The sequence below is a fragment of the Podarcis vaucheri genome (genome assembly GCF_965113315.1).
Source record: "Podarcis vaucheri genome assembly, chromosome: 13".
Taxonomy (NCBI): Eukaryota; Metazoa; Chordata; class Lepidosauria; order Squamata; family Lacertidae; genus Podarcis; species Podarcis vaucheri.
In genome coordinates, this window is record NC_138751.1 from 24,367,124 (window position 1) to 24,394,332 (window position 27,209).

General features: G+C 46.1%; 2 protein-coding genes across 6 annotated transcripts in view; both read right to left on the reverse strand.

The window, feature by feature from the left end:
• The window catches only part of ARHGEF40 (Rho guanine nucleotide exchange factor 40), a 39,676-nt gene extending 26,578 nt beyond the window's left edge, over positions 1-13,098 (reverse strand). For all 3 annotated transcript variants that reach the window (XR_014213205.1, XM_082196607.1, XM_082196608.1), the window contains exons 1-2: positions 12,866-13,098; positions 576-773 (exon numbers count right to left, since the gene is read on the reverse strand). Coding sequence is in view for 2 of the 3 variants with exons in the window: in XM_082196607.1 (XP_082052733.1) it covers positions 576-773; positions 12,866-12,868 (201 nt within the window). In the remaining variant the exon portion in view is untranslated. The remainder of the gene's footprint in view (positions 1-575; positions 774-12,865) is intronic.
• Positions 13,099-13,491: 393 nt separating this feature from the next.
• SULT2A1 (sulfotransferase family 2A member 1) lies at positions 13,492-25,448 on the reverse strand. Of its 3 annotated transcripts, none has more exons than XM_082196619.1 (7): positions 22,539-25,448; positions 21,189-21,324; positions 20,163-20,371; positions 19,450-19,576; positions 18,547-18,641; positions 17,005-17,185; positions 13,492-16,179 (listed from the first exon to the last, which is right to left on the reverse strand). In XM_082196619.1, exons 2-7 carry the CDS (start codon positions 21,322-21,324, stop codon positions 16,028-16,030), a joined length of 900 nt encoding a protein of 299 aa, XP_082052745.1. In that variant the 5' UTR covers positions 22,539-25,448; the 3' UTR covers positions 13,492-16,027. The 3 variants fall into 3 exon arrangements, with proteins under 3 accessions (XP_082052745.1, XP_082052743.1, XP_082052744.1); XM_082196617.1 differs by having other exon boundaries at positions 21,189-21,327; XM_082196618.1 differs by lacking the exon at positions 22,539-25,448 and having other exon boundaries at positions 21,189-22,394.
• Between the last annotated feature and the right edge of the window lie 1,761 nt (positions 25,449-27,209).

The window sequence follows — 27,209 nt, forward strand, 5'->3', positions numbered from 1 at the left end:
GGCAAAGAGCCACTCCCTGATCATGAGAAATCCTGTCCCACCCTCCTCTGGCAGCTGGCATTTCACCAGTTGAAGGATTTATAAGAATCCCTCCAGCACCTTACGGGCTAAAAACTTGGTTTCTGCACTAAAGCTGAGATTTTCATGATGCACACAGTTCCTGTTTTTGCATGGCACCATCATGGAATCCACACAACTGATGGGGAGGGGAGGGGAGAGGGAAGCCCAGTGCACGGCTTAATATTTCAAAGAGTCCTAACGCTGAAGAAAATGTACACTCCTTCTCTAAACTGCCACCCACCCATATCTGCCAACACTCAAATGGGGGTACAAGGCAGATGTGTTTGGAACTTATTGTCTGGACCAAGGGGGATGCTGGCGTTAATAAGACTTGGCCTGACTCTTGGAGCGAGCTCTAGCGCAGAAGGGGAAGTCCACCAGCTGTGGTTCTACAGGTCTGTAATGGGATTCCAGCGTCAGAACAGATTGCTTTTATACTGCCCCTGTGCTGAGCTAGATTTCCCACTCAGAGGTATACTCCGGAGGAACAGAGCCAAACCGATGCAGCAGCTCACACAGGCTTCACTCTGGATTCGAGCCAGGATGTGCTTGGCAGGAACAAGGAAGTCGAGGGTGTAGCGCAGGGCGTCGTGCTGGTACGTCCGCTCCAGCACCTCGAAAACCTGGCTCAGCAGGGTGGGGGCAGTGGCTTCGAAGGGGGGGTACAAGGCGGCCAGCGTACTCTGGACGCATTCTTCAACCGGCTCAGGTTCCTGCAAAGAGAGAGAGCATAGTGAGGGGAAAACAGCATCCAACAGCAGCTTCCCCTGCACCTTCCCTTTCTGCCCCCTCGCCAGCTCCCTGGCTCTTTAACGCCCATGCAATCACCAGGGAATCTATGCCAATTCCCAGACCATTAACTACTCCAGGGCCAACTCCACCACTGCTAAATCCAACCAGTTGCGCCTGTGCCTTCTCAGCACAAACAGAATGTCCTTTGCTGTTTTGCATGACACGGGACTTGCTGCACTGCTGCCAGGGGTCCCTTGTACTTGATCTTGTCCATTTATTTATTTTTTAAAAGTACATTTTTATTTGCCTTGCTTAGCAAACTCACAGAAGAGATGCAGCGGTCGTGGCTACCTGCAGCAAGCATTGGCTGAAGCCTCACGCCAGACCACTGCCCCCTAGCGGCGAGCCAAATGGGACAGGGCAGCAAGGGAGCTGGCGGCGGCGGCGCAGCGCACAGAGATTGGCAGCGTGTAAAAAGAACAGGGGGCAAAAGGGGGCAGCAGGGAAGAAAGAGTCTGGGAAGGTGCCAAAGTCTGAGAACAGAACAGCCGAGGTTCCATCTGGAATACATTAGCAGCTGTGAGCTCATTCCTTCCGCAGCTCCACCCAGCAAAGGAAATGGGGTTGGGGGAGAGAGAGAGAGAAAGAGGCTGCGAGGGAAAGGGGCCAACAGCAAGAGGCAGCCATTGTGCCAGACCTTCCAAATGCACCTAATCACGAGTCGCAAGAACCCTTTCCGTACCACTTACAAGCACATTGAATAAGAAGCAAACCTTTTAATTCTTTTAAATTGCTTTCCTGCATTGGTTTCAGAATCCAGATCAAACGACTTTGCAAACCTATTGCATTTTATTTATTTATTTTGCTTTGTTTTCAAAAATACCCAAAACTGCCGAATCAGGTGGTGGTGGGCTTGATTTACAGGCCACATGCTAGAAGCTACCATATACCAAGCAAGGCACTGGCCTAGCTAGCTGAGTATTACCTGCACTGACTGGCAGCGCCCCTCCGGGGTTTTTTGACAGAGGGTGACTCCCAGCATTACCTAGAGAGGCCAGGGACTGAAGCTGAGACCTTTGGTGTGCAAAGCAGATGCTCTTACCACTGAACTGCGACCCTTCCCCTTTGTGTTGTCCTGTACATTTACAGAGGGGTAGTCGTGTTAGTCTTCTGCGTTAGAAAACAACAGAGTCTTTTGGCACCTAGGCGACTTAATTTATTATGGCGCAAGTTTTCTTGAAGTGCACCGAAGTCTATGAAAGCTTATGCCATGGACAAACTTGTAAGTTGTTAAGGTGCTAAAAGTTTCTTTCTTGGTTTTTAATCCCTTCCATGTCAATTCAGAAGTGGAATGAAACACATGTCCAAAAAAGAAGGTATTCTGCAATCCAAATCCTTGTACCTAGAGGCAAGCTCCACTGACATAGGAACGCACTGCTGGGCACTGAAATGTGAAAATTCTGGAGGGGTCCATGGAACTATACCATCAATTGAACCAGGGTGGATAAAAATCAATGATTTTTAAAAATAAAAAAATGGATTTTTAAAAATTTAAATTGGATTTTTAAAATAAAATGCTTTTGGAGGAAAAAGTATTTCTAAAGATAGTTTTCTATTTAAGTTATGTTATAGTCCAAAGGCCATCAGGAAATAAGGATTTGTTTTAAGTTTATCATGTGTGTTAAAACTCAGTCTAAGTATATATATAAAAGTTTAACCACATCAGTTAACAAACATGGATACATATGCTACAATGTTATTGTTTTAGTTAAATAAATTGTTTAAATTGTTATTAAGGAAATGATTATTTTTCTCCTTCCAATAAAGTACAGTAGAAAAGTTGTCCAAATATAAACGATTAACTAACTAAACCTCACAATAATTTCATAATAATCTGTCTATGTATTTCTAATAGTATAACCAAATCATTAATTTTTGATATAGCCGTAAAAACTACTCTGAAAATTCATTATTCCAAAAAATGAAACCTTCATCTCATTGTAAATATTAAGATTATACCAGCAGGAATGCCTTTCTGTAAAAAAAGGGGGGGATTAAATCAAGTCTTACTGAATAGTGATTTAAATCGAGATTTAAATCGATTTGATTTAAATCAAATCCACCCTGAATTGAACCTTAAATAAGCAACAAAAACCCTGTAGCAGACGGTGACCATTACAACCCTTTAGAATTGACTTATTTGTACCACTAGCTCTTGTATTTATTTCCAAAGGGGTAACAGTGTTACTCTGTCACAGCAAAAACAATTTAAGAGTCTTGTAGCACACCCAAAATGTTATGAGACATTTGTTAGGGTTGTATCCAATGTGTTAGTCATACTCAAATAGACCCATTGAAATTAATGACCTGAGTCAAATTCATTCATTTCAATGAGCCTACTCTAAATAGGACTAGGTTGGGATGCAGCCCTTTGTCTTTAAAATGACACAAGATTTTGAGACTTTTTGTTATTTTTATTTCTGCGTTTCTTCAAAAATGGTTTACAGACCACACAGTTTTCTGCCCAAAACATTTTGCTGCCTGAGGTGAAGGACAAGATACAGACCCCCACCTCCTAAAATTCCTTGTACAGAAACTGACTGGACTGGCATATGAATCTTGTTTTCTGCAGTGGCAAAAGGACAATGTGCCTGAGTACATCAGGCTCCCTTAGGGAGTACGGGGAGCTGTGCAAGACACACACAGAGAATTGCCCACAGCATCCGCTGCAGCAACCTTATTCTCCCTAACGGTAGGGCCAGATCTGCAGGGCGGCTTATAAAAACCTCACAGTGAAAAGCTCAGTACTCACATACAACTGATGAAGAAGTTGGAGTGCCTTGAAACCTATCGCAGCGTTACATCTGCAACAACAGTGAATCAGGGCTGCACTTTTAGGTTGCCTTTGTGCAAGCAACCATCTGTTGGGTGTAGCTTTCTATGTGGGGGACGGGACCAAATGCAAGAGCACATATTCATGTGTTTTGCAGAAACAGGGCTTTATTTTACATTTCTAAAAAGAAGAGGTATGCTACTGTATCTAAAAAATCAATTCTCCTAATCCCAGATATAGAAGAGGCTGCCTAAGATTACACAATGGTAGGGAAAACAGGATTTGGTCTTTTTCTCCTTCTTTCAGTGCCAGAACGGTGATGTCACCTGCCAGAGAGGGGCCCAGAGAAGAAGAAGCACTGCGACAGCATCTGCATCTCCCCACCCTCAGCTTTCCTGCTCCCCCTCCCCCGGCACACACCTTTCTCCCTTGTCCCCCCCATTACAGCTGCTGCCTGCTGCACCTCCTCTCAGCTCACTGTTCTCCCCTCTCTTGCTGACTCTTCCACCAGGCAAAGGAAGAAACAATGAATCTTATTTAAGGGCGGGGGGAGAGACCAGGCTAAAGTATATAGTCCAGCTAGGCACAAGGCAAGAGATGTATGAATACATCTCCCTGGCTGTGTGCTGAGAGTGTTAGTCTTACCTGCCTTTTCACTCCACCCTGCTCTTTCTTTAAGAGCCCCCCTTGTGGAGCTAGGACTCTCCCAGAAACACACGTCTTCTGCCAGCACTCCCTATTATTTTTCTTGTGCTTCTTTGTTCTCCCACCTCTCCCCACATTCTTGCACCTGCTTACCTGCTTGGCAGGATAACTTTAATGGCACCGGAGGGCAAACTCTTAAAACGCACCTAATGTCCCACTGATGGAATACTCTGCTTTCCTCAACACCACCAGCAATTCTTCCGCCTCATATACACCATATGAATATTGGTATATATGGACAGGATGCTTTGGAAACAAGATGGGGCAATGTGTAACCCTCTATGCTTTAGCTTAGGGGTGAGGAACCTCAGGCCTGGGGGCCATTAAGCATTTCTGTCCACCCCTTGGGACTCTCTCTTGCGGACACTGCTCCACCCTCTCCTGGAGAGCTTTAGGCCAACTGGACTGTGTCTTTGAACTGTGATAAGGCCTCTTGCTTGCCTTAGAAACCTCTGAGCTTTGCATGACTTGAATGTGGCCTACTGCACTAAGACAAGAGTAACACCTGTTGTTTCCCTCATGTTTTGCCTCTGGCTACACCACCACTGGGTTCCCCCAGAAGGTTGCCTGGAAAAGTACATGGCCTATGGGCTTTAAAAGGTTCCCCACTCCTGCTTTAAGCCAAACTCAGAGGGTAACCAAGTCTAGATCCTTCCAGCCATGTGCCAGTACTTGTCATCAATACAGCAAACTGATCCCTGCTGAGGTAGTTGGCAAGGCCTGCTGGAGGAACTTCAGAGAAGTGTCATCTGGCTACCCTTATCCTTACACGTTTCATCACCACTTCCACCAAGAGATACTTCAGAAGTTCTCCTTCCATGACACATCAAGGAAGGCCCCACTGGTCACCTCTGGGGGCCTGTAAGGAAAGTGCCAGGAGGTAACATGCACTGGTGCACATGTCAGGAGAGGGGATTGTGTCAGGATGATGCCCGAGAACCAGAAAGATGTGATAGCCAACAGAGGCTCCCTGGAAAAAGCCACATACCACTTCAGAAAGGAGTATATAAACTACAGGTAATCATAATAACGCAGTCCCATCTTTGTGGTTATCAGCAGGTGGAATAGTTTAAGCAAAACATGAATGTCTTCAGGTGCAGTATGCTCAATTTGTTGGAGATAGGCAAAAGGCATCTCCAGGGAGGAATTTTGTGCTGTCTCTTTGCAACCGCACAATAATGACCATCAGGGCTTTGGGGCTAGCTACCTGGTTGCTGGGGGAACAGTCTACCTGGCCAACTATACCCTTCAAGCTTCCACTTCCATAGGACCTTCAGTCCCACTGTAGCCTGCCTTTTCCTTTCCTGGATTGATTGGGATCCCAGTTTCACCTCTGCTGCGTAAGTAACTTGCCAAGTCATCTGTGCCCAAAGAGTCAAAACAAAGAAAGCTTTTAAAACTAATAATTTCCTGGTGATAATAAATTTGAATCGATCTCTTAACTTTGAATCACATCCTTCTCTTTGAAGAGGTGGGTTTGTTACTGTATCATTTAACTGCCCTTGCTTCTTCTCTAGTGAGTATAATTAGCCAATCTATGAAATCACTGAGCTTAAAGGATATTCTCCAAGTGTTTTTCCTCTTTGGCATAAGTAGTGAGGAATTTGTCTTCTGTTCTTTTGTAAAACACATCCCGCTGCATATCCATTAACATCTCTACCACTTTCCATTCAATTTCTGTCCACTCCAGATCCTGCGTACTATTGCTGCCTTCACCCTTTGGGACAATGGTGAGGAACATCTGGCTCTCCAGTGGTGCCCTGGGCAATGCCAAAATTGGGTGCCTCTTGCCTTCCATTCTTCATCACATCTGTGCCACCCCCGAGGCTCTGCACCCAGTGCGACCAAACCAGCCATGCTTCGCCTCTGAAACCAGCATCCCAAATCACCCAGTAAACTCGTTGCCCTTGTGTGGTGGTGGCTTCCCAACGGAGAACTTTTCTTGCCTACTATTCAATATCATTTAACTGGGGACAGCAGGGATTGAACCTGGAATCTTTTCACTGGTGCGAGGAAGCTCACAGGCAGAATTGTGTAGTGGTTAGAGTGCTGGACCATAGCCTGGGAGATCAAATCCCCACTCAGCCATGAAGATCACTTGGTGGCCTTGGGCCTGTCACTCTCTCAGCCTAACCTATTTTGCAGGGTTGTTGTGAGGAGAGAGGAAGAGCCAGGAATGCTACCTTGAGGTCTTTGGAAGGCAGGTGGGATATAAATAAAATAAACAAGCAAATAAACCTTCCAGGCACATGTGAGAGGTAGAAGCAAACTTAAGCAGAGAGATACATGTGACTCTTACCTTTGTACAGCAGGTTGCATTCCAGCCACACAGAAGTCAAGAGCTTTCCTTCTAAACACACCCAATGCACATACAAGCCTCCATTCTGGCAAGCAGCAGTTATCACTGCTCAAGGACGCATTCCAGGCAGGCCAAAGCACTCAAGAGGGCGAGTGACAAAGAGTCCCCAGGGCTTGATAAAGAGAACCAGGCGGTGGCACTCATATCCCCAAGGCCAAGGCACTACATCCTTGTTTTACATGCAGAGCCGGTGCCCTACAACCAGGACCAGCCCAAGCTGTTTTGCCACCTGAAGCAAGGCAGGACCACCCCTCATCCCCAGTCGCTGCACCCAACAAGACGGGTAACTGCTACTTACTGCAAGCACAGCAGCGAAGGTGTCCCAAGTCTCACAGCACCGTGTCAAAACGTCTAGCCAAGGCAGCTGCCGGAAACGAGAGCTCAAGCAGCGGCTGGCAAGGGGGCAAACTCATTCTAGCAGCCGGGGGTGGGGGTGGCTTAGCAAGGCAGTGGGGGGTGGCATTCATTCCACTGCCCCCCTTCAATCTGACACCTGAGACAAGTGACTCAGCGCGTCTCATAATAGGGCCGGCCCCAGCCCTCTTCCCACAAGGAAGGCTCAAACTGGCAACCTGGCTACTTTTCAGGGACTAGCCCTCACCAGGCCTCAGTTCAAGTTTTTAGCCGCACGGTACTTTGTAGAATAGTGGAAAGTATGTCTGTTTTACATTCCTCCTTCGCCCCCCAGGAGCTTTTTGCCACTTTCTGGAAGAGAGGCAGGAAAGTAGAGACTCGGAGCCAGCCAAGCTTGAGGGAGAAGTTCTACATCCCCGACAGGAAGAGGCAACCCCCCTTCCCACACAGACACTGGCAGGAGGCAGGAAGGAGTGGGGAGGCCCCTTTTTGGCTCGCCGTCCTGGAGGGTGTGCAAGGCAGATGGTTCCAGGGAGAACAGTGGCTGGCAAAAAAACAGAAAGCCGTCCTCCTCCAGAAATATTGCTGGTGGAGTATATATATATTCTCTCTCTCTTTCTCATAAACGGAAATTGGAGTCTCCGCATCTCCATCCTATGTACTAATACCAAACCCAAACTCCTTCTCAAAGCGTGGATCTTTCTGCAATGAAAACGGCACCAGCCATGCACAAAGGAGAATTATCAGCAGACTTGGGGGAACCCCAAGGTTTACAGAAGTACAAAAAGGGGGAAACCTTCTATTTAAAAAATCCTAAGATGGGAGACCCCAAAATCGCTCATTGAACACTGAGCATGCTCAGTGGGCACAAAATACTGACTGACAGGGTAGGGAAGGGGGAAAACGTGAGGTGAGAATGGAACGGATTTGGCTGGCTATCTGGAACCCTGAACCAGGTCATTCTACGTTGCCGCCTAAGGCAACCCGGCTCACTCTCTGTAATGGTAGGACTGGCCCTATCAGAGAAAAATATTCAAATCTGAACTTAGCCATGAAGCTCACTGTGACAGTATCTCAGCCTAACATACCTCACAGGCTTGCTTTGTGAATAAAATGGGGGGGGGGACCACATAAACCCACTACAGTGGTGCCTCGGGTTAAGAACTTAATTCATTCTGGAGATCCATTCTCAACCTGAAACTGTTCTTAACCTGAGGTACCACTTTAGCTAATGGGGCCTCCTGCTGCTGCCGCGCCGCCACCACGCAATTTCTGTTCTCATCCTGAAACAAAGTTCTTAACCCGAGGTACTATTTCTGGATTAGCGGAGTCTGTAACCTGAAGCATCTGTAACTTGAGGTACCACTGTATAAGCTTCTGGGAGGAAGTGTAAGATTAATGTAATCAGTGTACAGCAGCCTAGTTAGGATTACTCAGTGGAAAGGGTGCCTTACCCTGAATGCAGACGATTGGTCCATCCATCTCAGGGTTGTCTACACTGACCATCAGTGGCCCTCCAGGATTTCAGACAGCATTCTCTCCCAGCCCTACCTAGAGATACCAGGAATTGAACCTGGAACCTTTCCCAAGCAAAGCAGATGTTCTGCCACTATGCTACAGCCCTTCCGTCAAGGAAATACATTCTGCACTAGGTCATCATCAGATTTAGCATTCATATAGTGTTTTTAGCAGACTCCAGAAGCTTCACATACTCAACATCACCAGTCCTTAGGGAAAACTCTGTGAGTTATTATCCCCATATTACAGGTGAGGCCAAGAGAGAGCAGCTTACCTAAGATCACCTAGAGAATTCCAGACTGGAACTGAGGAGCGCTTAGTGCACAACATGGTCTCTTGGACACCATGCAACATTTCACAGGGGTTGTACCCTGGTCAGATTATGCCCTGTTTTGGAGCAAGTTCACACATGCATGCACGCACGCACGCACGCACGCACGCACACAGCACTCAGTAATTGCACAAATTATGTCTTAGCGTTGGTGGAAAAGCCATCGTCTCAATCAAACACCAGAGGCAGATCTCCGTCTTTCATCTAATTCTACAGCGGTGGTTTTCAATGGGTCAAAGTAAACTTTCAAGGATTGCTCAAAGGGATTCACTGCTCAGAGTATGAACTGCCTCCATTTCTAAAAGTGACCAAGTCTTCTCTCTTACTAGCATCAGGTACGGCCAGCCCTACCATTAGGCAATGAGGCAGCCCCCTCAGGCAGTTGATTTTGGGTGTCATGGAAGGTCAGCAAATTGCTACTTATCTAATCTATTATTACAGTGTGAGGGAACAGCAGCAGAGAGGTGTTCATGGAATTTTCTGCCTTGGGTGCTAAAATAACTTGGCTGGCTTTAGGTACTCAGCACCTGGGGGGACTGCTCCGCCTCAGGTAGCAGAATGCCTTGGGGTGGCCTGCCCAGCAATATACTGTGTAAGCCAGGAACTCAGTCCATATATAATTCAGCAGCAATTTTTTATGATCAGGGAAGTTATAGAAAGTCTAAAGAAGTGGTTCCATGTATGACTAAGATGTTACAGGCTGTTCTTTATCTCTTTAGGTCCACGGGAGCCAATATAATGCTCTTCAGATCTCGCTGGGCTCCAGCTCCCATCAGGCTCAGCCAGCATGGCCAACAGCCAAGGATGATGGGAACTTCAGTTCAGCATCATCTCTGGAAGGCTCCATGTTGGCACCCCCTGCATTAAGAAAATTAAATGCCAGTGTTAAATTCTGCTTCTTCCTAGCTGGAGTGCTGAGGACTAGTTTTTGTATGGCTTTTAAAATAGAGAATGTAGGAAAATGTTTAAACTCATTACTTATCATCGTTGTCCCTACTTATGTGGCACACATTAGTGCACCTATTCTTTTCAAGCAAGTATACTTATTTTTTAAAGTCACTTTTATGACAGATGTTAATATTAGCAATATTTATGATATGATTTTATATACTGACTTTCTTCTCTCTTTAATTTTTTTTTGTAAATATTACCATTGCAGATCTATGCCTGTGTTTAGTGGTTATGCCACAACACCAGAGTCGTTAGTGACTAGACTTAATTGTCAGGGGTCCCTTTACCTTTACCTTTTTACTGGTAGTCCCCAGTGAAGAGAGTCTTAGATTGAAATACATCAAGAACCGATAACTTTCTATTTAAAAACACAGTTGATACCCACTTTTTGAATGTGTGGAGGGAGGGGGAAAATCACATCATTTAGAAAACGCCACCTTGATCTGAGAAATCGCTGCTGGGCACCACTGACTGCCAGACATTTGTGTTTCTGCAGACATTTGTGTACCAGGGGAATGGTTTCCATGGAGAAAATAAGAAGCTGAAAAAAATTACCTACGAGCCACCCTGATGAATAAGTGCGGTGCCTTTCCCTTTCGGAGAAGACTTCACAATCAATTCTAGCCCTCGCACACCTGGGATTACAGGAGTCTGCCTTATGCCAAGCTAGCTCATTTGCCCATCTAGCCCAGAGATGTTTCCTTTGAGTAGCACTGAGCAGTTTCAGCAGAAGGCCGGCTCCACCATGAGTCAGGGTGGAGGCAACTGGTCTCGTTTGCCTGAAAGAGCAGAAAACTCTTATTTATTTTATTTTGCTTATTTATTACATACTCCTAGGGGCCGTGGCTTGTGGGAGGGACTCTGTTTCCTGTTCTGCCTCAGGTAGAAAAATGCTCTGGTTTGTGGCAAACATTCTTCCCATCACCTGCTACCCACCTATTCACAGAAGTATTTCTACACTGCCCTCTCATAGGAGGTCAGGAGGATGGTGTACAACATTATAAAAACATTTTTTTAAAAAAAACACACCAACACTGTAAGTGGTATAGAACAATAATGAAAATGACCATCTGCTCAAGAAAATGTTAAACAATTTGCATAGGCCTATCAGCTGCCTGGTCCTTTTTATCTGAAGACCCCACAGACTGAACTTGGGGTTTCTTCTTTGCGAAGCATGTGTTGTACGGTCCCACCTGACAAAGAGGGGGCTTCCAGTTTACGCTTTCAGGATTAAAGCTCTGGTGCCTTTTGTTTTTAACCCTGAGCACTGAGAGGAGGCGCATGAAGCACACCAGTCGGTGTCCTGACTGGTACTCCCCTAGACCACACAGCCATTATGGGGGTTATGGGACAGGCCCTCTGCCACACTGTCAACTTGCAAAAGCAAAAAGAGAGTGCAAGGCCCATCAAAGTCAAATTACACATAAACTTGTGAAATAAAAGCTGCTGCTTCTAAAGACAAGCAGTTCTGGGAGGGAGATAATAAGGAGGGAAGGGGTTATTTGGCACTTTTCAGTGGCAGTTACCTCTGCCCAAGCCACAGTCCTATTCCTTCCTTGCTCCACAGGTTTCCAAATGTGTTCCACCTATTTAAACCCATACCTAGCAGCTGAGGAGGAAGAGGAAGAGTAGAAACTAGCATGTGTTTGTGTTTTGGGGTGGGGGAATAGAGTTGCAATGGGAAAATGGCAAGCAAGGTTATAAGGCAGCAAACAAATGCCTTAAAAAGTATCAATCTAGCCATTTTTCCTTTGAAGAACCACCTACTGTGGTTTTGCAGCATGTATTCACAGATCGTGTGCAGTACTACACTCACAATTCTTTGCATGGATGTGCACACCAAAGATTGTTCTTTTTCAACGGAGCCAGGAACCAGGTCAACCTTTTCTGGGGTTTCTTTGGATCTATAAATGACAGCCATGCAATAAGATACTAAAATATGTTCCCCTTTGCTGTCCTCCCACACAGATCGTAGGACTTTGTTTAAATCCGGAAGAAAAGGTATCTTGCCACCACCTCCAGCTTGGAGCAACCAACCTGAGCCCAGCTAGAACAAATGCCCGGTCCACACACGCAATGAGATCAGGTGTCTCCTTCAGAGCCAACTTTCAGCTAGCTATGCTGCTCTTAATCCCCGCTCCAAAATGTAAGGTTTCCCCCCACACACACCCAATAATATACTCTATCAATGCCTTTTTTGTCCGAAAACATTTGAGAGTGTTGTTAATGAGGGAGGGAGGGGGGGAGGGAGGCAGGATAGAAGAGTAGACTAGAAAGCAGAATGAAGACACACAATTCTAAACCAAAAGGAGTGTTCTGGTTAGTGTAGATTCTAGTTCGAATTACAGATGCAGGAAACGTCAAAGGAAACTCTCTGTTTGAGCATCCCTTGGAAAGAGAGACTCCTGCCAGGTGCTGAAAACCACACTCTCGTACTGCACGGCCAGAAATCAGTAACCACCACCACAGTACCGGGGTTCCCGACCCAGAATCACAAATCTTAGGCTGGGATCCCTCACATCAGCAGGCATGAGGCATTCAGGAGGGGAGGCGCGGTTAAGGAAGAGACACACACCATCTCTTTTAACTACTCGGAATTAAAGAGCAGACTTAGAAGTCCTGCGTGCGCACAGCGAGGTTGGCCAGTAGTACTTACTCCCGAGTAAACACGGTTGCGATTCGGCTGCAAGCCCCAGTTACACCCCTGACAGTAACTCTTGCCCCGCCCCCCGCCTGCCCCCTCCCCCAGGGCTGTGGGCTCCCTCCAGCGGCGAGCCACCCTGATCCCCATCACCCTCGCCCCCTCCAGTATCGCAATGCCGTCTCTGATGCCCGGCACCTCATTCCCGCTGTTAGTGCGCTTCATTCAAGGGAGGGGGGCGGTCAGGTTAGTTTTCCTCTCCCGACGTGGCCCACCTCCCCACTGCCCTTAGCAACCCACCCACCTACCCCCGGAGGCCACGTTACCTGCCCAGCCCGGACCCCCACCCGCCGCCCCCCAGCAGAGCGCACAGCGGCTCACCATGGCGCAGACAGGCGGGCTCACCGACGGGACGGGCTCGCCTGATCTATTGCTGAGGCGGCTGCTTCTGTCGCTGCCGCCGCCGCCTCCGAACTCCGCGCTGCGCCCCCGCCCCCTGCCTTGGCCGGCTCTAGCCCAGCCTGGAGCCACCCCCTGGCAGAAATCCCGGCCCCCGACGCCACGGCTGCCTGCAGCTGCAGTCCCCGCCGGAGCCCGGCCAAGGGCACGTGGAGGCGCGACTGCGGCAGCGCCGAGTGAGCGGGGAGGGGAAGGGGAGGGGAGGCAGGCAGGCGAGGGGAGGGGAGGGGAAGGGAGGGAGGGACGGAGGGGGACCAGGCTCGGCCGACGCCTCCGCTCTCCGCCTACGAGTGCCCTTGAGAGCCGAGCCACAAGTTCCCCCAGCCGGGTGATCGCGCCTCGACTTGCAGCTCGAGGCAGCTCAGTCCCTCCAGCCCGCTTTTGCAGCGGCGGGGCTCGGCCGGCGATGTCGGAACGTCTGCGAATCAAGAGGCCAGGCTGCTTCTGAGCGTGTGCAGAGCGCGCTTGTTCTAACGCAGGGGGGGAGGAGGAGGAGGCTCATTAGACCACGAGGCTGCCCGGTAAAAGGGCTCTCACTCCCCGGAGAAAAATGATTTAAGCAAATGATGCTGAGACAGTTTGAGAAATGCGAGCTCCCAGGGTAGTGCTTGGACCACAGCGGAGATAGAGGGGTCCTTAGTTTATGTGCTGTTGTCCCCCACGTAGCTACTGTTTTTAGAAGGCTGGGCGGGATCATGATTTGTGGAAAATTGGGAGAAGTCACATGGACCTTATGGATTTCATTAAGAGCCTTCTCTCTCTCTCTCTCTCTCTCTCTCTCCCCAATTCAGGAACTGCTTGTTTGGCTTAACTTAAACCAGATGCTTGGCCATAAACAAGGGCGGGGAACCTGTGGCCCTCCAGATGTTGCTGGAGTCCAATTCCCACCAGCCCAAGCCGGCATGGCCAGTGACCCGGGTTATAGTCCAAGAGATTCATGCCCTTGCCTTGGGACAATAGAAATGCCAGAGTCCAAGCAGGTTGATATAGAAGAGAATGGCTATTGACCGCATGCAGAGTGCCACTTTGGGGCTTCCAGGGGTGCAATTCCCAGGCAGAGTTTAGCCCCAGCACCTCTCCGGTTCAGAAATGAGACGTTGTCTTTGGGCTATGAGCCGCAAACCATGAAAACAGAATCATTTTGATGGAGGCCTACAGGCATAAGGACAGGTCCTTAAGTACCCAACAACATGGCATTAATTAATCCAAGAAAACTACTATCTACTAGTTCCACATTCAAAATTCTCTCTCACACCAATAACATCTAAAGAACCGTGCTGCATCTAAACAACAGTCCACTAAAACCTGTTAACAAGCCAGATGCTGCTATAAAGCTCTTGAGTATGGCAGGAAGGCAGTCCTCAGCATGTGGCACTGGGAGGAATCCCGCAATGTGAAAACACCTATTAGAATGGATTGGAAATTGTGTGTGTGTCTTTGTGTGCAAGGGAGGGGGTGGGGTTCTTCTCCTGCACCAATTTTATACTTTTGAGCCATGCCACTTATGAGTATACCATACGGTTTCCTTGCCAGTGAGTAACCGCAACCAACCCTCATTCCAAGATTCCAAGAATGTGAGTTCCAAGCGGGTTTTTGTATCCCCCCCTCCGCCCCCCAGTTTATAGGAGCTGGGCCACACACAAACGCACGCATAACAGACTGACATTGTATCAGCAGTATTTCATATGCCAGCTAGTGGGAGGGGCTACTTTCTTCTAGGTTTCCCTTTCAGAACAAGTTTAAATTCCAGGAAAAACTTTAAACACACACACTTTCCAGGCTTTTCGACTGAGCAGAGCTAATAAGCCTGAAAGCAAAGGAGGACAAGGCAGGATGGAGATGCCTATACCCAGAAAAGCTGGCAATAGAGAAGGAGTGGGAGTCAAGTGACTTAACTTTGATCAGGTTCCAGATTTGCAGCCAAAAGAACAAATAAATTTAATCCGTTTATTTATTTATTTTTAAAAACTGTTTAGTTAGGAAAGGCATCTGATTAGCTCAAATCAAAATGCTGCCCCCAAAACACATGCTTTTGCAGGCCTCTCTGCCTTTGCCACCCATCCTTCCCTCAAGCTTATTTTATGGGGTTCGGAAGCCCTTTCCCACAAACGTTCTAGAATAATAACTTTCTGAAATCCACACTGTTGATTCTAAAATATGGTCTCTGTTGTGGTTGTCTGTAAAACTGGTGGTGGTGGTTGTTATAATTATTATTATCAGTTCTTTTTTTTTGAGGGGAAGCTGGGGGACACATACTCCTAAACATCTTGTGAATCTTTGTACTTTTGTCCATTTACTGTATTTATTTTTTCCCTATTTGAACTATAAAATGGTGGTTTTCTTGAGTCAAAATGAGAGTACAGTGGTACCTCGGGTTAAGTACTTAATTCGTTCCAGAGGTCCGTTCTTAACCTGAAACTGTTCTTAACCTGAAGCACCACTTTAGCTAATGGGGCCTCCTGCTGCCGCCGCACCACCGGAGCACGATTTCTGTTCTCATCCTGAAGCAAAGTTCTTAACCTGAAGCACTATTTCTCGGTTAGCAGAGTCTGTAACCTGAAGCGTATGTAATCTGAAGCGTATGTAACCTGAGGTACCACTGTACCCCTAAACATTTTTTAGAAAAAAAAGCACTGATTACTATTATTTAAAAAATTGCCTTTCTTTTGCTATTTACCATCTTGAGATTAATAGTGTGTTGCATCGCTATATTCAGTTGCTGTTCGTTGCTTGCCTTAATAATATTTCTTTTGAGAAAGAAACATGATTAGATCCCCGTTTTCTTCTGTGCAACTTAAGGCAGCCTCCGTCAGTTTCCCCCTGCTTATTCCAATGCAGTCCAGTTTCAGCCAGAAGACTGCAGTAGATGCCTTCACATGATACATCATGTGCCACTCTGTGCCCTGAAGCATAACATGTGTTCACATCCAGCACCCTGAAGCATGTGAAATTATAAAAAATGTTATGAATTGCTCCGAGCACATACATTTCCCCTACAAAAAGTGCCTCTACTTTAGGGTTTAGGATTAAGGAAGGGCTTTCTTGGTAACAGACAGACAAGCTTAGGCTGCGGCATCTTTCAGTTCAGAAATTAAGGCCTTTTCCCAAGTGGTTCTCTTGCCTAGTGTATTCCCAAGGGAATATTCCTTTCAGGCCCTCCATCTTCTCCTGGTAAACCTTGTCAAAGTATTCAGACTGTGCCACCGTGAAGTGAGTTTTCCAGTCTCCACAGATGCCTAGAAAATGAGGACACGGGCAACAATTAAATTCAAACTACCTTTGATTAAACTTCTCTGGAGCTGAGCTTCTCAGCACTTTGCAAGTCAGCTCCTCTGCCCGCCAGAGAAAATAAGCATTGTAAAAGCTACTAGATCAGTGCTACTAGATCAAAGGATGCCTGTAATTGCCAATGAAATTGTGCAGGACACTTCCAGCAAAGGGAAAAGTGACCAGTGCAAAGGCAGAGTCAGGAGGTCAGAGGTCAAAGTAGAAGCCTTCAGATCTCTCTCTCTCTCTCTCTCTCTCTCTCTCTCCCATGGAGCTGGTGTGCCAGAAGACTTATTTAGACTCTCTGTTATGGCCAGCCAGCCAAGATCTTCTCAAGTTGCTTAACTTTCCCCTTCTATTTTGTCACTGCCTGCCTGTTAGGCAATGGTGAAGATACTGCATTGCTCTCTCCCACCCCATTAACAACCTGATGCTCTACTGTTGCACTAATGCATGCTAATTATCACCTGGTTTTTAATTTAGGGGTATGGGCCTCAGCACTGATTAATATAAATGTTTTTGGGGTGGCGCGTCTCTGGTCTTGCTGACATGGAGAGGATTCTGCTGTGTCACCAGATTCTGCTGTGTCACCACACACACATCCCACTCCTGTCCTCACTCCATCTTCGCCCCAGCCATATTTGATTGTGCAAGATCACTGGTGGTGCCACCCAAATTCTCTCACCTTTGTTGGCACTGTGGCTGGATTGTTCCTTTATCCGTGATCTGTCTGCCATGCCCCTTCTTCCCCATCTCCTCTGAAACTACGGAAAAGCTACTGGAGCAAGCCTCACCCTTCCTCAGGAAGGTCCCTTTCTCTTGGTCCATAAATTCCTTGGGAAGCATTGTTGAGTTGCACATGTCATTCCTCCTCATGGCTTCGAAGGAAGTGTTCTCCACCACTGATGTAATCGCTGCCTCATCAAGCTCTTTCCCTAGGAAATGGCAGAGGCGTTCCACAATACCAAACAGGTCCTGAACAGATACAGAGGGGACTAGTGTTCTAGGCAGCAGAAAAAGTAAGACCTATGTTCTTTGATACCTAATTTCAGTCTTAAGGTTTTGTATCCTGAAGTGTGTGTTTTAATGAAATCTGAGATACTCATGGTGCACTCATCCTGCATCATGTCAGAAAACTGCAGAATATACAAAGCCCTATTTATCCTGAGCACAGCCAGAGAATCAGTTTCCCAGTTAACCCCAAACCTCTCTGTTATCATGCCCTGGGTTCTAATTTTTGCACAAAACCTGAGATATAATCACAGCCAAGACGAAAGACTAGAGACAGCTTCTAGAGGTTTCACCATATATTAATAATGGTGTCTGCCTGTTTATGATACTGCAATATCCAATGCAACAACCTCGGGGGAAATGAGTAGGAGGTAGCGCTTTAAATAAAGAACAACACGATCCTGTACATGTCTACTCTGGGGACTTGCTCCAAGGAAAGTGTGTCCATGACTGCAGCTTAAGTGATGTTTAGAATGCAGTTTAAGAACTGATAACAATGGAAAAGGAATACAGGTTGTGACTCGTGGGATGAATGAAATAAAAATGGGAGGCGACATAGGGCAACTGGAAGAGCACATGCTTTGCTCAGAAAAGGTCCCTGGCATCACTAGGTTGGGCTGGGAAAGGCTCTTGTTTGAAACCTGTGGGGCAGTGCAGTAGACTGAGCTAGATGGAGCGATGATCTGGCTTGGTGTATGGGAGGTTCCTGTGTAAATTGTCTTTCCCCTCCATCACCTAGCAGACATTTTTGAATTCTGGGTTGCATCCAACGCCTAGGGCTGCCATACATCCGGAATTTGCCAGACATAGTCAGGATTTGGATGTCGGAAACAGTGTCCAGGCGCAAATTGCTGAAATGTCCAAGAAAATCCAGATGCATTGTAACCCATGTCGGAAGTGTATATTTTGGCAAATTTCCTTAAAAATAGCTCAGAAACTACTTTTGTGTCTGAAGGGCAACCCTACTAGCATGGCCATTCTGCTTGGTCTATAAACTTCCACTTGGACAGTGGAATCTCCCCCTCCTCTCTCTTGCAGCCCCCTGCTCCCCATTGCAACCTCAAAATCTGCTCCATTAAGTTGGGGGACCCTCTGGAACAGATTGGGGGTGAGGTACAAGGAGAAGAACAGGAAGTCCTGCTGTGCGGGTAGAACTACATGTGTGTAGCATTGAATTCAGCCCTGTTTTTCACGTTGCTAAAACATTGTCTCATTTGTCTTACCAATGAAGAACGCATGGAATAGGTTTGCATTCATTTTTCTACCAATGGGGAGGATGCTTTACAGAAACCTTGGAAAGGGTGGGATCTGCCCCATGCTCTCACCTGCTTCAGCTCCTCGTAGCTGATGAAAAGGAGGTTGCTTTTGCCTTTCAGCTTCATCCAACCTGTGATGTGGTCAAACCACGATCCAAAAGGTACTGCACCAAGGAATACACGGAGATAGAGACATCAGTGATGGGTGGTGGAATTACTTTTTACAGAAACCCCCTTTTTTTTTTACAAGGAAGGGATGTAGCTCACTGGTAGAGCATCTGCTTTGCAGGCAGAAGGTGCCAGGTTCAATCTCTGGCATCTTCAGGTAGGACTGGGAATTTCCCTTGTCTGAATCCCTGGAGAGCCACTGCCAGTCATTGTAGACCAGTACTGGGCTAGGTAGACCAATGGTCTGGCTCAGAATAAGGAAGCTTCCTATGTTCTCTCCATGAGTAAAGATAATGCACAGAAGGGGGAATGGGTCCAAGCCTGCTGGCCTGGCCCCAATGTCACTGCACCTTGCTGGTCCTGACCCTGACTGCCACACATGCATCCAAGGGTCCGAAAAGGCACGTCTCTGCACATACAGATAGAGTTATGCAGGTAAGCAACCACACAACAGGATTTGATTTGATTCCTTGGGGGAAGGCATGACTGTTAATGCAAAAGTGCTTTAAATATATGGTGTGGGTGTCCAACAATATCTGGAGCGCCATAGGCATAAGGAGTTTCCCTTGTGGCTGCCACAGCTCAAAACCTATAGATAAACCATGCCCTATAAATTAGTCTCAGCTGTTATTTTGAAAGCCACCTGAGCGAGTGGACCCTCATTGCATCTTGTGGCAATGAACTGCTGGGTGTGTGAACTGGATTTCCACCAAGGACACCCAAATGTCCCAAGGACACCCACCAAGGACACCCAAATGTCCCTTCTTCCTCCTCCTCTGGCCACCCACCCTCAATCCAACTCACCATCCCCACTCAGGAAACTCTCCAGGAAGTGGTTGAAGGATTCGGGGTTCTCAAAGGGAACACACATCTTGGAGAAATGATAGTAAGAAACAAGTACATCCCTGGGGTCCCGCAATGTGTACACCACCTAAGGGAGAAAACTTCTGTTAATTGGTGGAGGTGGGGCATTATCAGTGGGTGAACACTGTCTTAGGGTGACTACAAGGAAACCACCTGGGCTTTATATTGTAAAATTTGGAACTTTGCATGATCCAAGGCTGAACCTCTGCGGTGAAAAATGGCTTTTGCCATTCAGCGTGGTAACAGTGAGGTGCTAAGGGCAGGTACAGACGAGACCTGGAATATGGTTCATTGGTGAATATGGCAACACCAACACTGATCACTTTAACTAACTATACTATGTAGTTATAATTTTGGTTTTCGAGTCCTTGCAATGAAAATAGCTTAAGGTACTTGAAGCAAAAAAGAAGTCGGGCCTGGAGTTATAACCACAACTTTAATGACAAAACTTTCCCCTACCCCTGTAAATAAGCTGCACACCCAACATGGAGTTTTTCATGCTGAATGGGCTGGACCTACAATACTACAAATGTTATTTTCCACTTTCAAATATGTCCTTCCCTTCATGCACAAGCGATCACCATGGCAGTGCCCCTAGGCTCTTTGACAGGACCCCAGCCAACTCCATATTCAGCTCCTCACCATTTACTCACCTTAGCTTTGGAGCTGAAGAAGGCTTTGGGGAAGATATGAATGGGGAGGTGACAGGTGAGCAGCCGTGGGGGTGGGAGGAGATGCGCTGCCTCCAGGCCTAGCTGGGTGGTGAACCAGGGGGCACGACAAGAATTAAGCACAGATTGATTCCAGCTTGGATTACCTCCATTGAGGATCAAGCTGAGGATCTCAATCATCCACACTGTTCCTTGATGAAGGAAAAAAAGAAAGAAATCCACAGGTTTAACGAGGATTGTTATTTTGTCGGTATCCACAAATTCATTTTACTTTAAGCCAAGCACACCATCCTTTTCTAACAGTGGCTGGCCCAAAACCATTTGCAAAGCAATCCATCACAATTCCTACATCTAAATCTGGTTCAAAATTTGGGAGTGGGAGTGGTGAAGAGGAAAACCAGGCTTTGATTACAAAATATGCAGTGCAAACCTTCCTGTACATGCCAACTCATAAGTGCATCCCTTTGAGTTCAATGGGGTTTACTCACAGGAAAGTGGATAGAGGATTACATCCTTAATAACATTTCCCAAACATTCAAATTCAAGCAACATTTGAATCTCAATCAGTTCTGAACCAAGCAAGTTTGATTTTGGATTCTGAGCAATCCCATGTTTATTTTCTGAAATTCGGTGTTTAAGGCTGCTATTACAGAATTTAAAACCTTAAGTCTTTCTAAAGAATGTTAAGGCCATCGTCTTAATTATCCAGTTTCCAGATTCAGTTATGTTGTCCTTTAATTCCCCCGCCTAAAAACTAAACAACTACAAATGTTTCCAGGGGTGGGAAGCAAGTTACAGAAGCACATAAAAACAGCTACATTTTTGCAAGTGCACGAGAAAAGATGGCATTGTAATAATTTGTTTAGGACAAAGCTGGCCTGAATTCATAGTAGGTCCAAACATAATGGGCAGAGCTCTGCATTCTGTGATTCTGTACAAATGTAGAATGTCTTTCTGTTTTGAAATCCCATTCCCCACCCGATTCCTGAGCAGGAATCCCACTCCTACCAGACTTGGGGTAAGTCACATTGAAGATGTCGTCATCTCGCACTTCAAACTCATTCTCAGCAAAACAAAGGTTCTCCACAGAGTTATATCCTGGGGGGAACTTTATCCCCTTATAATGGACATACTGGACAGCCATCTCCTATGGAGCAAAAAAAGAGAGTTCAACATGGGGACAAAGCACCAGTGAAACTGTGGTTTCTTGATGTAGTAAGGTGGGTCTACTGTAGAGTGTGTTCAGGTGTCAGGATCCAAGCACACAATGGTTTTGAATGGAGGTTTGCCATCACTGTGCCCTGACCAATGGAGGGAACTGCAGGGAGGTCAGCCATAAAAGTCTCCTTGCTCCACTAAGCTGTGGACAGTCATGAAAGCCCTTGAGCCAAGCTAGGTGCACCTCAGTGAGGAGAGCTTTCCATAGATGTGGAGATGCCATTGAACAAGCTCTTCATAGGCCACAGCACTACATACTTCTTTCCTGTGTGGGGCCAACAGCAAACCTCATCCATAGATCCGTATTCAAAGAAGACATTCTCTTATACCTTTGGGCCCCACACTGTCCAGGACTGTAACTGTAAGCACCTTGAACTGGGCCTAGAAAACAACTGTAACCAGGGAAGCTGCTTTAAAATGGGATTTATACCCAGCCTGCCACTCCCATAAGCATCCTGACCGTGGCACTAGTTTCAATTCCTGAACCAACTTGAAGGACAGATCATAGTAGTCAAACTTGGAGGTTACAAGGGCATGGCTAGCTTTGGTGCACTAGCTAAAGCCAGGCATTAGTATTCCTAGCTGCTGCACAATGATGGTTCAGTGAAGTGATCGTCATGATTTGGGGAGCAACTCAAAATATGCACCTCCTTCTTTTTCTATATTATTGCAGGTGTTGGTGTATTCTGTTAGCAACAACAATATTGTCTCACACTGTTCCTTCCCTCTCCAAAAGTAAAAAAAGAAAGAAAAAAGGTCTGGTTGTTGTTGTTTTAATAAGAGGTGACAATCAGGAAGCAGGCCTGGAATATTCCTGAATGAGCCAGATGGCCCTTTGCCCCTCATATCTGGGAATGTGAACTAGGGCCTATATGGAACCAGTAACCAGAGTACTGAACGGGACCCAATAGTAGGTATTTCCTTGTGTGGACCCTGCTTTAATGCTGTTTCTGTGTGCTGTGAAGTACTGATACATGAGCCCTCTTTGCCCCACAGCATGTAGAAACTGTAAGGGCCACAGGCGAACCAGCCAATGCCCAGCAGGAAGTGGAGCATAGCAAGCTTCTTGAGATAGTAAGCTTGATGTTGCATTTGCATGAACACACATACACACAATTTCCTCTAAATCTGCTTACTCACCTGTGCAATAATATGGCTTTCTTGGATGTGCGGGGAGCAGGAGAAGTTCCAGGAAACCGCAGCAAAATTGCAGGGATGAGCGGGATAACGTCTACTTCCGAAGAGTAGCGGGCAGCTAAATCTCCCACCTGCTTGCCCCAAGCTCAGCCTGCCTGCTTCTTCTTCAGAAGGTCTTTATTAATCTTCTCATGTGCCTCAGCAGCAGCAGCAGCGACCCAAAGGCAAATCATTAACAGAATGTCCCGCACAGTCTATACAGCCCTCGCTGACCCTGGCTTTAAACAAAAAAGAAATGTGCATGGGTGGAAATAATGTGAATCAGATGTTGTGAGTCTCATTCATAAGCAGGCCTTGTTGCTGTGAGCATTGCTTTGTCCCACTCGCTGCGGCTGGAATGCTTGTTGTTGTTAACTCCATCACCTGACACCCCCTCCTCAGCCTTTCCTTGTCCACTTGAATTCAAAAGATGAAGATTTTTGCATCGTCCTAAAGTATTCCCCCCCCCCTGATTTTGCAATGAACCAAGTGGCTAATTCACTGCATAAGCTTAGCCCATCTCCATCGATGGAGCGAAAAATTGGAAAGAAACACAAAGCATGCTTATTTGCATGAAAGTACTGGTGGCTGAGGCCCATTGGGACCGCTGGAGCAGAAGGCAGGCAGACCCACAGGTGGTGGTGGAGAGGGCTAAGGAGCAGGAAGCTGATAGGCAACGCTACCCCCCGGACTGGTTGCAAGATGACAGGCAAGCTGGTGGTTGGTTGAGGGCACACTGAGCTTGGTGAAGCAGTGCCCCATTCATTGTAATTGACCACTCACCACTGGCTTAAAATCTGCTTAAATATGACACACACCCCAGCCCTTAATCTTTATGGTTGTGGATATTTTATCCACAAGCAAAGCTGGCATGAGGGGGCGGCGAGGGGGAGAGACCACAGTTGGCAGTTTGGAAGATGCAAGCTCAACCTGGCATCCTTGGGCAGCAGCCAGGCCTCAACATCCTTGCAAGTCTCACCTGCCCTGAGCCCTGCTTGAGTTTAAAAAAAAGATTCAGCCTGGTGCTCTGAGAAGCTAATTCCAGCCGACATTTTAATTCACCACAATGTCTCTGACGTAGCATCACTCTCTCTGGGTCCAGAAACAGTGGCTAGATCCAACTGCTTGGGTACTGCATGTACATACATGGATGGCTCAGTTGGTAGCGCATGGGACTCTTCAACTCAGGGCCAGGGGTTCAAGAGTTTCAAGTTTCTAGCTGGAACTGAAACTGTATCTTTGGGAGCTCGCCAGCACCCTCTTTTCAGACCCCTCTGTGCTTCAGGTATGCCTCTTTGCTTCCATGTACTTCTGCATTTAACAATAAGTTGCATATTGCAGACATCTTAAATCCCCAAGGAATGCTTCATTCAAAAAAGGGGGGACCCAGTGGCAGTACCCCAGCACTCCTCAGCCCTCAGGAAAGTGCAGAGTGCAGAATAATACATTATATCTCTGAAGGTTAGAACCTTATATCTTATTTTCTCAGTGTATTTATGACATACATATTCTTATTCTTCCTCAGCCAAGCTGAAATATCCACTTTGGCAATGAATTGCCAGACTGAATAATGACTGTGATTATGCAAGAGGCAGCCTTGATAGTAGGTTCTCATCCGATAGAATATGTATTTTAAGAAAGTAGATATTTTCAGCTTGGCTGTGAAATGCTTTGCCCTTGGGAGTTAGTTACTGCGTGAATTACAGAGGAGAGAGAGAGAGAGAGAGAGAGAGAGAGAGAGAGAGAGAGAGAAACGTTGTTACATGTTCTAAAGGGGTTTCCCTTGATGATGTAATTTTTTCTTTTCCCCATCAACTCTTAACAGGCTACATGTTTGTGTGTAAAGTGGGATCTTGATGAGGAAGAAAATGGTTTGAAATGTCAGTGAGGCAACCTCCCAAGGGAAAGACGTTGTGTTTTATAAATTGGATGGTTGACAGGATTTGCAATACAATCCTAGACCAATGCATGTAAGTCCCATGGAATTCAATGGGCCTTATTTTACGTTGGTGGGTATAGGAACGTGGCCTTACAGTTCAAGTACTTGAAAGTAAAACCTGTTATGCACAATGGGACTTCCTGACCAGCAAGTGACTACAGAATTGCAGTCTTAAGGCCCTTGATAGACACCATTATATTTGAAAAGTATCATGTTTGGAATAAATAGATTATTTTTATATTGTTTCTCTGACTCTTTGTCATATCTCTCCACCGCCTACCCTGTCCAATTTTGTCATGTTTTGATACTATTTTATTATTGTTGATGTCACTTCATCATAGAATTGTAGAGTTGGAAGGGACCGCAAGGATCGAGTCCAACCTGCTGCAATACAGGAAACTTTCTGCTCAACGGGGGACTCAAACCCTTGACCTTGAGACTGAGTCTCATGCTTTACCAACTGAGTTAATTTGTAATATATATACCTAAGTATTTTTGTGATGGCGTATATAAAGTATGCTTTACATATCTGAATTGCCAGGTTTTATAGGACTGTGTCCCGAATAGGTGATACCAGCTAGCTTCCATGAGATGGCCTTCGTTTACAACACTTTTACATGTCACATAAATGGGGGCTAGCCTAGGGGTGCCATTTCTGATTTTTATGCCTCATGAGAATAGCCATTTTGTCAGCATAGGCCAGTACGTGTGTGTATGTGTGAATAAGATACTTTTGACGTTCAGGCTGTGTTGTTGCTTATGTAGTCAAAAGGGCACTATACACTCAGAAAAGTTAACTAGGGTTGACCTACGTCTGGAATTTCCCAGACATACCCAGAATACTGCAGTCAAAAGCAGTGTCTGGGCATAAAATCCAGATGTGTGGCAATCCATATCGGCAGTATCGTCTTTGCCAATTTTCCTTAAAAATAGCCAGGGGGGAATGTTTTTCTGTGTGTGTGTGGAAAAAAACCTCAACAACTTTGGGCAAAGCCGAAAAAAGCTCAACATTGCCAAAAAAAAAGAGCAACTTTTGTGTACTGATTTTCACTTTCTGAAATATGACAACCCCAAGTTAATGGCAGAATGTTTGCAGAAGTACAGAAAAGTTTCAAAACCTTTCTCCCCATCAACAAAAAAAGAGGAGTGTGCAATGAAGACTTTGTGCACTGTGGCCAAAATATGTTCCCCATTGTGTGTGTGGGGAGAGGGGGACTAGAAAATGAGGGAGAATAGAGTATCCTGGACAGAAAGCACTCAACCCTGCAACTTTTTTCTTACAGGCCTTACTGACAAAAATCATAAAACTATATAATTGGGGAAAGATCCACAATAGTTTCCCAGATTATGGAGTCTCCACCTTTTCTGAGGTAACTTTCAACCATAACACCTGATTGCACCAAGGCAGGACCCTTCCCTTCCTTGCTTCTCTGCACAGGTGTCCTCTGTTACCTCTGGACTCCCACCCAGTTTTTTACCGGTAGTTGGGGGTGAAATCTGAATTTGGCAAAGGGAGCCTAGTCTCTTACTCCTCCATGCCCTCTAGTGGAAGAGCCCTGAACGTGCAGGATCTGTGGTGATCTGTAGAGCTTAAAGAATAGCTTGGAAAGTCAAAGTCAGAGATCAATTTGTTTCCACAAGAATGACTGGCCTATTTTGATTGTATGGTTTAAATGTGGTTTTAACAGCTAATTTCAAATGTATCCGAGAGGAAGGTACTTAAGCCTTGGTCAATTCTATCTGTCCACAACTGATGAGGTGTCTCCAGGGCACATTAAGAGTGTCATAAAACTGAGACCAAACTTGTTGATATCTCTCATTCTGGGCTCTGAGGTCTGAATTGCTTTCATAACATCACCTTTAAAAAAGGCATCTCAGCAACTTATTAAATTAACATTGTTATGGGCAGGTAGAGTATTCTTGTTGTTAGGCTGTTCAAGAGGTTTGGACTTTATGGATTTCTAGGTTTTGAATTCAAATCACTGTAAAAGATGGAACGGTGAGTTTCTAGTCAAGATTCAAGATGGGAGTCAGCAACAACCACCAAATGAAAACTTTGAGGCAGGTCACACTAAGCTTATTGGTGTCCAGGTCTGTCAATCAGGCCACAATATCAGAATCCAGGCCTGGTGGTGATGGGTTTCTAAAACACCAAAAAGGTTACCCTTAAAAATCACCCCAAAGCCACAGGGAGTTTTACATGCTTACACACACACACACATACACAGAAGTAGAGGCCAATGGTCAAGGCAGGAGTTCAAACCCTGCCTCTGTTATGAACCCACTTGTCTCTGGTAATCCACCGCCCTTTCAGCCTCTGCCCCTGCATCTGCAAGTATGGAGATAATTCTGGCATGTAAGGATAACAGAGGCAATGGTTAGATTCAGAGTTCGACATAAAAAGATGTGTGCTGTTCCTTCTCTTCATCATCCCCTTGTGGGTGTTGAGATTAGCTTCTGCTTCTAGCCTGCTGATTCAGATAGATTCTAAATGCACCAAACTACTGATTTGTGCAAACCATATTGCCCTCAAATCCAGAACCCAAACTATGTTCTGCTGCAAAATAAAATCTCCTAATCTCTTTTCCCTTGTGTGCAAAAGAAGGGGAAGGGAAAGCACACCCTCACATGATGGATTGTCATTGTGTCTGAATGTAAACTACTGAGAGATGCTAATTTAAATTCTAAGTATATGT

Bases quoted from the DNA above. Each gene is read 5' to 3' on its own strand.
- SULT2A1 (XM_082196619.1), bottom strand. From the start codon at position 21,324: ATGGCTGTCCAGTATGTCCATTATAAGGGGATAAAGTTCCCCCCAGGA. The intron at 20,372-21,188 runs GTAGGAGTGGGA...TCCTTCATCAAG, and splicing joins TGTGACTTACCCCAAGTCTG to GAACAGTGTGGATGATTGAG. The intron at 19,577-20,162 runs GTGAGTAAATGG...TTTCTCCCTTAG, and splicing joins TCTTCAGCTCCAAAGCTAAG to GTGGTGTACACATTGCGGGA.